This window comes from Diuraphis noxia, unplaced genomic scaffold, assembly GCF_037042655.1.
Source record: "Diuraphis noxia isolate RWA-SAM2 unplaced genomic scaffold, SU_Dnox_SAM2 contig0002, whole genome shotgun sequence".
In the NCBI taxonomy this organism is placed as follows: domain Eukaryota; kingdom Metazoa; phylum Arthropoda; class Insecta; order Hemiptera; family Aphididae; genus Diuraphis; species Diuraphis noxia.
In genome coordinates, this window is record NW_028301712.1 from 42,132,233 (window position 1) to 42,141,858 (window position 9,626).

Here is a 9,626-nt window from a genome sequence, read left to right on the forward strand (position 1 = left end):
CACATTTGTCTCGTGTTGACAGCAGCCATCAATGTGAAACCAAAAAAATTAATCGCACTTCTCCGTTTCACGTAGAAATTGTCTAATTAAATTCCCCACAACGATGCAAACAATAAATTATAATTGTTTAGAAAAAAACAGAAACTTAAATTATAACAACGATGTAACAAACATAATATTTCGTTTATTCGTTCCATAAGCATATAATCGTTTAGAATATCAAAATATATTGTATTACACTTTATACGATGTACCGACTACAGTAATTTAATAATAATTAATATTGAAATACATTTATTTCAATTTGAGTATACATAATATTATGTTATACAATTTTTTATTACGATTAGCATGAATGTGCTTAAACGTAAAGCTAAGCTGCGTGTGATTAAATATTAAAACAAGTCTAATGAACGCAATATTCGTATGAATAATGTAATTAGTTATTATTTATTTATTATTATCTGTGCAGACGTCCATCGCTAGCCAATGAGATAATACTTAGGAAAGTTGAACATGGTTCCGTTTTCTTCGTCGCTACTTATTATCAGAGTCGTTGTTTCAGTTTCTGAGACGTCGACCGTTGACTTCAACTGGTTGGATTTGTAATCTTTGACCTACAAAAAATAAAAAATCATATTTAGGTATATCAAATAATCTATTCAGTTATCAAGTATTATTAATTTTTATAACAGTCTCAATCGATTACCTTACCGGTCTCGAATCGTTTGGCCGTGTCTTGACACCAGAATTTTTCGGTCGCAGATCTTCGACAGGATATGGATCCAGAGGTACCTATATAAAATAATGTTATAAATTGTTAAATGATTAAATATGCGTAAATGATTATTGTTGTCTGTCGACTATTAACGGTAATATATTATTATTATGTTTGTTGTTTACCAAGACTTGAGGCACTGGCTCTTGTGGGATTTCTGGCCAAATTATCTCTTGCTCTTGCTTCACATAGAAAAAAAGAATAAATGTCAATCAAATTTTTACCGCGCAGAAATATGTTACTATATACTATTATCCGCCAAAGCACAACAATGAGTAGGTGAAAACTTCATATTATAATAACTAGTGTGTGTAAAGTGTTGCAGAGGAAGGGGTGTAACTGTTACACTGTAACATTTAAAAATCCTGAAACTATCATGGATATTATACACATGATGGTTAGGACATTCCTAGGCATGCATGATGTTCTGAAATCGAAATGTCTACTATAGTCACTAGTTCACCATAGTGGTTATATATAACATTATATGGTTATAGATAGGTACTGCTTACGATGAAGACAATTCTTTATCGAATTCTGTTTTCTATCAAAATATTTACTAAGAAAATACACTAAATCCTTAATATTAAATATTAAAATATTTTTCAATTGTTTCATAGTATGGCTTTGTGTCTGATACATTCCCACTGCACCGTTATTATATAATAGGAATACGACTTACCTGAGAATTTCCTAAGTCAGGTCTGATGGTAGTCCGGATCGATTCTGTGGGTTCTAGAGTCTGCGTCATAAAAAAAACAATGGTCAAAAAATTACTGAACGCCAGCGAACAAGTGGTTTAAAGAAAAAAAATTAAATTGCTTACTCTAAACTCGGGACGGTCTTCGTTATTATTGTTCTGTTCCGTCACGTACTGAATGCCTGCTGCATCGACTACAGTTGCGGTTTCCGTGTCACCGACCCTACCACTGGTCTTTTGACACACGCGTTTTACAATTAATTCAATATTGTACATAGTTATTGTTCAATACTAATCGTGATAATATTACGTGTATTTAGCACCTACCTGAGATGTAGTTATCTCAGATTCATACAACGGCGTACTGACTAACACAGGATTTCTGTTTACCGTTTCGATCGTCGTGTAATCGACGCTGGGCGTTACGCCAGTGGTCTATAAATTAAAATTGAACACTCTTAGAATATTTTACAATCGAAACACTTATATTAACAAAGGCCTAATTCCCACTTTACCCACCCCCTTTTATTTTTAGCAGACAGAACATTTATTCACCGAGACCTAAATATTTTATTACACGTCATTTTTTTTGTGAGTACTTATTTGATAAACAAAATCGTTGATTAAAAAAGCAAATAATCTACTTTAATAACAGAATAAAGCATACTTCAATTTATTAGAATTATTGGTCATTTGTTTTTATAAGAGTTGCAACTATGAACATACCAAGGTCAGTAAATTTTTGAAACAAATACATAATACATACTTGGACGTCGGTTTGACGGCTTGGTTCAACTGTAGTCTGTACATTTTCAAATGATTCATCATCCTGTAGTGGTTTGATGGTCACCAACTCATCCGTTTCAGATGGAATCTATATAAAGAAAAGCATATTATACATTTCGATGCTTTGAACTAGGTTCCTATATTATTGTCAGCGAATCTTTGAATTTGATTCAGTTAGGCACCTTAATTTTGTTCTCGTTCTCTTTAATGATTTGATAATTCTCCGTCGCACTTTCTGAAATCACCGCTGTTGAATATTCATCAAATTGTTTTATACCAGAGATTGTTGTCTAAAATTGTGAAAATATAGCTATAAAATTTTTTTCAATAGTTTTAAATAATAATTTCATAACCTAACAAAACGCATCGATTACCTATCGATTAATCGATAAATTTCAAGTGCATACATTATAACTATTTTATAGCAACACCCACCTATGTTACAGCTTGTATTGTTTTTGTCACAAAAATTTTGTGCATTAAATATTACAATAATTCATTAATAATTCATACCTGGAAAGCTAGTTGGTTGTTGTTACTTTCAGTGGTTTCTCCAGGCCCGTCATAATATGATACCGTTGTTTGAATGTTGCTTATAGTTGATATCTGGTTTAAAAATATATTTTTTAATAGTAATTACTAATTATACAAATAGAAAGTGATAAAAAAATATTACGGGTTGTGTGACTGATGAATTATTTTCTGTGTCATCGATTACGGTAGATTCTGCACCGAATGTAGGATTTCCGACTTCAGTCGTAATTTCCTAATAACATAGATTAACACAATTAATACTAAACTATGTGAGTCATATAATTATATAATCAATACAACGTGCTATACGTTCAAAGTAACATGTTTTGGAAGTAAAAAATAAAACATCATCATACAATACTTACTTTTGCAATAATAAATTACCATTTAAAATTGACTTGTAAAGATAACATCTAATGCCGATAAATAATAATAATAATAATTAATACAAAAGAATAAGTAATAACCTACATATACGGCTAAACTATACAATACTGTACACAATTTTCGAGCTTACCTTGGCATGATCTTCGTGGGTTACTGTATCAGAATATCTTCCCTTATGATCTCCTTTTGTGGAAACCTAGACAAGTATTGCATGTACTGTTAAATCATGTCTACATAAAGTTTAATAAATCGTTTGTTTTTATTCTTATTCTTATTTATTTATCACATTATCTGATGATTTAATTTAATCAAGGTTTTTATTAATAAATCATTAAAAACAACACAATTGTCTTCGATAGTCTTCGATAGTCTTCTTTCGACTTATATTGTATTCAATGACAATGAATCATTAATATACCTATAAATCCTAATGTATTAATATACATAATATGTTCTATTTGTATATATATTGTACTACTGTGTACCTAATACAAAGATTATGTAAAAATAAATCTTAGAACTATTCTAGCTTATAGCTGCTATAAGTATAAATTACAGGTATTCATAAACAGCACTTAAAAATGTTCCTAAGTTTTTCTGAGAAAAATCTTAGTTAAAAAGAAAACGTAGCGTATTACTTAATATTTTCTTCACTGCGTGGAAAAACATTAAATTTTTTACATATATATTTAAAATCATGATTTAAAAAAAAATGTATCAATGAGGTTACTAGGGTAACATAATATCACATAAATCATCGGTAGCTATAAGGAGAACCTATATCAACGCTAAATTATAACGTCATATTATATCATTGGCCATTGCTTTTAATTTTTTTTTTTTTATTAATAAAAGCCTCGGCATCTAGGCCATTTGCTACTATGGAGTTACATTGTTTTTATTTTGTTTCCATGGTAATTGGTAAAATGGTAACTTTAATTGTCAGTAAAAAATTTGGACCCAGCCGAAAAACAAACAAATTTAAAAATTTAAATTAAAAACTAAAGATAAGATGAAATGAGATTATTGCTATTACTTGAGTCTGAATCGGAGCTAATGGTACTGAAGGCATTTCTGTAGTGATCATTCTACTCTTCAAATCATCAATAGATTCTTGGCCATCGTTATCATTTCCCTTAATCTGCTTAAAAATAGTAAAAGTTAAATTGCATTACTTAATTAAATTACAAAAACTATTATGTCAGAGAACATAATCTATATATTATTCCATATGCGAGACTATTTTTGGAGCCTTACCTCTTAGTAATTTTACTCTTTGCAATAAAACGACATAATTACCATGGTAAATTAGTTATATTAGATAATTTACTTATTATTTTATAGTTTTCTAATATCAAGATCTATGTAAAATATAATTAATAGCTCAATTATTACATTATATCTATCTATATATATTTGAACAATTTAATACTAACGTAAAATTCCAAATCACGTATTTTTTAGAATAATATACGTACTTTTAAATTTAAAGCTTATTTATTTATAAAAATAATTTATAGCATCGTTACTATTATACGCCAACACTATTATATTATAGATACATGTTGATATTTACATTTGATTTTTGAGTTGTAATCTTTACACTATCCACATTAGGATCTGCAGTTAATTGTTGTTGTTGTTGTCCTTCACCATGTTCAATTCCATCCTGATTGGTAACAAAATAAATAAACGTTAAAGTTTTATTTTCGTTTGTCTAGATATACAATTTCTCCAGAGTAATTTGAATTGCAGTTTAATTTACTCACCGTTGGCTTTCGGGTGGTAGACATTTTCACTTGATTCCAATCCGGGAAATGGTTTTTTTCTTCATGTTTTGTCTATAATAATGAGTAATACATTTACATAAATACAATTATATTTGTTGTTTGCAATTGCTTAAATTCTTATCTTACGTAGTACATATTATGCTGAATACATTATAAAAATAACAAACAAACTACCAATGAATAGTGAAAAGAAAATCACACAATGGAGTTGCCCGCTATTCACAGCAAAAAAAAAAAAAATATGAAATTTGAGTATTTCGGTGGATAAATAATGCAATCTATCATAATTTAACGATTTAGACTTAAAGACAGTCGACAATTGAGCTGAATCGCAAACGATTCAAAACCAAACAAGCAAAACGAATAGTTTTTAAAATCATAATTCAACTGTAACGATTATTATTGACAGCGTTTAAACAAAATTAAATTATTGCAATTGGAAGCGTAAGTATATTAAACTAAGCAGTTACATTGCACGATAAGAATTCGGAAATCCACAAAACCTAATCGTTCCGTTTACCAGTCACCACGTGGGTATTATTATATATTATAACTGTTAAAATACGCACTTACCTCTTCGGTAGGGTACAAAATCGGATCCACGACGACTGGTTGTTGACCTAAATCAATGGGATCCATCACTTTTTGACCTCGTTGCACGACTGTGTTCTGTAAGGGTATAAATATGTTAATATGCGAGGTGAACAAAAACTGTTTATACCAGAGGTTCTCAAACTGTGGTGTGCGTAGTGCGTACCACCAGTACAGACTTATTGATAATATACTAGTGGTCCGCGAAAAATAAGTTTGAGAGCCCCCGGTCTATACCATATCCTCCATATGCTTCCCTAGAAGTTACCATAAGATTAAGTTTTAATTGTTTATTAATTTTTACATATAGCTGCAATGGGCTTTAATCATATAGGACCTGAATTAAAGCTGTGCAAATCGGTCAATTTTTTCAACTTGTTACAGTTAGTTTACTATAATTTACTATAAAAATAATAACTTATTAGGTTAGAATATAAGTTAGTGTCTGAAAAAGTTAGAAATTAGTCATTTCGTTTAATTTAAAATATAAATTTAAAAACCTCTTTTGTTCAAATTATGTATTAGGTGAATATTTGGATATAATTAAGTTAGGCACTTACTAACTATTTACATAATATGTAGCCACGGTTTATATCGTGCATTGCAAAAATTAAAAAAAAATTATTAGAAACAATATATTAAGAAGTAATGTATCCTTTATTATAAAATATAAAATAATAAATATTAATTATTGATCAGGTATTATCCAGTCGGAACTTAGTAGTTATACATCTTACGATTTGGCATTGGAATATTGGGCTTTTACAGTTAAAAAATAATTAGTTACTTTTTGAGTTTAACACGTTAGATTATATTAGTTGCGCATTCAATTTAGCGTGTTTAATGAGAAAATAATTATAAATTATAAAAACCAACTACCTATAGTTATGTTAGAAAGTTCGTTTCGATGTAAGTTTTGACCTACACCAACATCTAACTATAATTAGTATCCAGCTTTGGCTCCTACAGCGGCTTCCAAATTCTAGTCATCTTTCACACTTACTTTGATGCGGCGGGTCAGATCTGAGTACAGTTTTCGGAAATCGCTTTCAGCAGCGGGAGTACCACCGCCATCTGCCTGTACGGTCACCGAAGCGGACTGCACGCCGGCGTTCGATATCACTCTGTATCCGCCCTTGTCCGCCACGTAATCCACGCGAACCACTCGACCGTCGCGGTCCGAGTAACTGTAATATCCGGTCACCGTGCCGTCGCTGTCGCGCATCTCGGCTCTGCCCTGTGAACATTATTTCCGCGCTGTTATCACTGTTGGTCGACTTCAACCGATTGCCGCCAAAAACACGTCCCGGCTTCGACCGATTCCATAATATTTTAGATCCAAAGTCTTAGCGCTGTTGTTGTTGTGGAAGAATAATCTACATATTATCATGTAGTTTGATCGACTTTATTTGCGATTTCTAGGTATACTAACACTAAGGAGGAATATTATTATACTTCAAGTGTACGCATTTATACATATATTGTATAATTATTCATTTAAATTCGTATAATTAAAAGTTTTAGTTACAAATACGACTACGACGTTGTAATTGATAATTATATTGAAAAACTTGTTACAATACTAAATCAATATTATGACGTGATTATTGACGATTATCATTTTTATTTTTTAAAGTATCGTATTTATTATTATTTGTAAAACTTAAATTAACAACTTTTTATGTACATTTTTACTTATGGTCTTTTTAAATTTAATACGATAGTTCTTGTTCTTAGAAAAGAATAAGTTTAACATCAATCCTAAAGAACAGAGCAAAAGCATTTTTTTTTCGATCATCGCGTTCCCATGTCTTAAAATAAATAATGAATAAAAAAAAAAAAAAAGATTCAAATATATATATATATATATATAATATAATATATCCACTGTAGTATTTAAATATAGGAGTATTTTGGGCCAAAAGATGAAGAAAAAGAAAAATTATATTTAATAAAAAGAGCTGTTTAAATATAAATTATGGCAAAAATGGTGAAATATTGATCTGTTTATATTTAACATCGATGACACAAAAATACAGGTTATCTTCGAAAACTATTTCGTAATATGAAGTAATTTTTTATACATATATTTATGTGTCTTGTTGGTTTTCGATTGATTTCCACAAAATTATACTTATTTCCTATCTAAAAAACGGTGCTATCTCATACTATGCTTATGTCAGGTCTCAGATATAGACAGAATCTGGGAGAGAGTTTTTATTCAATTTACACTAATAAGTAATAACAGAGGTTAAAATTACTATATAGATATGACAGTCTTAAATAGGTAGAAGTTAATATGATTTGAGGGGGAGGGTATAATTCTCTAGAAATATATTATGAATAAATATTTAAACCAGATAATTCACAACAGATACTTAACGATTTTATTTGAACAAACTCGTTTTATCAAAAGTTTGTGTTTTGCACTGATGCGATAAATTATAGGTACACCTTTATACGTATATTTTCTTAAATAAGTTATGAGAATTGTATTATTTAAAATTTAACAATCTCTAGAGTCTAAATAGGTAAGTACTTCATTTAACTATAATATAATATTATTATTTTAAATCCTCACTTGTTCGCCATTGGCGTGTCCAAATACATATTGGCCATCAGACGACTGTATGTGGTAAGTATCACCAGAAGTATCACGATTTATGCCAGTTTTTGAGCGCCCCACAGAGGCACCTTTGTTGCCCATCGTCGTCGGATAAATGCCGGCAGACGCTGCTGCAATCACGACCATCAAGACTGCGATCTACATAAAAAAAATACAAATATAAATAAGCATTGTGTGGTTAATGATACAAAATTGGTTTTCTTTATTTTATTTTCGTTTGATGGAATGTCGTTTAATAGGTATACGCAATTGACCACGGCCCACGAAACATCCTTATGGAAAACACGCAGAATAGCTGCTAAGTGCTAATCCTATGCACTATATAATAGCTAGGTTAGAATTTTAGATTCCATTTGTTATACTAATATTTATCTATTTTTTGTTTATTTTGAAAAATATTTCGATACAGCTTGAATTATATAAGTAACTCTCTCAATATAACGCTTACTTGAAAAGAATAACTTTTTTTAAGGGATTTTTAAGAATTTTCTGATTATTTCTTAATTTTTAGATTCCGAGCGGAGCGAGGAATGTATTGATTTTACCATGATGTGTGTGTGTTTTTTTTGCGTTTGTCATCAAGTTTTGGGGCAGTAAAAGTGTTTTGATTTTCGACTTCAGTACCTCGTTCGATCAAAAAGTGAATATAGTTGGTATAGTTATTAGTTTCAACATATGTTGCGACAATACCCATCACCAAAGCTCCCAGTTATCGTCGCCGCTCATGGATCACATAGTTACTACTGATTTAGCGAATACATACCCTGCACCGTACCATAAGTAGGTATCTATGTATAAGTATCCTGCAGGAAAATACATCTTAAATATATATAAACTTACGGCAGACGAAAGACGCATCATTTTCGTTGTGTATATAGTTATTTTGTTTAAAGTAATATCGTATATCACACGTCGCAGGATTCGAACTATCTTCGTCTATTCTATGCGTAACGATAATCGTTCGGCAACTCTGTGGAACTCAAACTCAATCGTATCGGACGTTTGTGCACATCTTTTATACGCGTCGGTTTTTCGAAATGACCATAAGTCCGGAGCTGACGTCCTCGGAGTCGTGCCCTACCACCGGTGATATTGGCTAGACAATATTGATTAATTGTTCCATCCGTTTTCCTGATTGATACAATATCATAACGTGAACAACGCAAACACGGTATGTTATGATTCCACGTAATTTTTTTCGATCTGAGAAAAAATTATGATCACACATCATAATATCATTATTAACACTCGTTTTCCCTACGATATATATATATATATATATATGTAATATGTATATACACTTTACAAATAGGCTTGAGTAAAACGCAATGTATAGGTATATCGTTAATTAGGATTTTGTAATAACAGTAATAATAATAATAATAGTGGGTTTACATAACACCATCTTATTTTCTACAATCATATTATTATAAA

At 30.5% G+C, this 9,626-nt stretch overlaps 1 protein-coding gene across 3 annotated transcripts; it reads right to left on the minus strand.

Moving 5' to 3' along the window:
• Positions 1 to 164: 164 nt before the first annotated feature.
• Positions 165 to 9,184, minus strand: LOC107167414 (uncharacterized). Of its 3 annotated transcripts, none has more exons than XM_089221289.1 (18): positions 9,033 to 9,184; positions 8,148 to 8,330; positions 6,570 to 6,803; positions 5,549 to 5,644; positions 4,955 to 5,026; positions 4,762 to 4,854; positions 4,222 to 4,326; positions 3,316 to 3,381; positions 2,941 to 3,030; positions 2,778 to 2,870; positions 2,447 to 2,554; positions 2,245 to 2,352; positions 1,806 to 1,913; positions 1,605 to 1,712; positions 1,461 to 1,520; positions 904 to 960; positions 715 to 795; positions 165 to 617 (listed from the first exon to the last, which is right to left on the minus strand). In XM_089221289.1, the coding sequence occupies exons 1-18, from the start codon at positions 9,051 to 9,053 to the stop codon at positions 483 to 485; spliced, it is 1,818 nt and encodes a 605-aa protein (XP_089077415.1). In that variant the 5' UTR covers positions 9,054 to 9,184; the 3' UTR covers positions 165 to 482. The 3 variants fall into 3 exon arrangements, with proteins under 3 accessions (XP_089077415.1, XP_089077414.1, XP_089077416.1); XM_089221288.1 differs by having other exon boundaries at positions 4,222 to 4,329; XM_089221290.1 differs by having other exon boundaries at positions 710 to 795; positions 4,222 to 4,329.
• Between the last annotated feature and the right edge of the window lie 442 nt (positions 9,185 to 9,626).

Excerpts from the sequence above, each read along its gene's own strand:
- LOC107167414 (XM_089221288.1), bottom strand. The coding sequence starts at position 9,053 with ATGATGCGTCTTTCGTCTGCC. Across the intron at positions 6,804-8,147 it reads GACACGCCAATGGCGAACAA|GGCAGAGCCGAGATGCGCGA; the intron begins GTGAGGATTTAA and ends TAATGTTCACAG. Across the intron at positions 1,914-2,244 it reads GCCGTCAAACCGACGTCCAA|ACCACTGGCGTAACGCCCAG; the intron begins GTATGTATTATG and ends TTTAATTTATAG.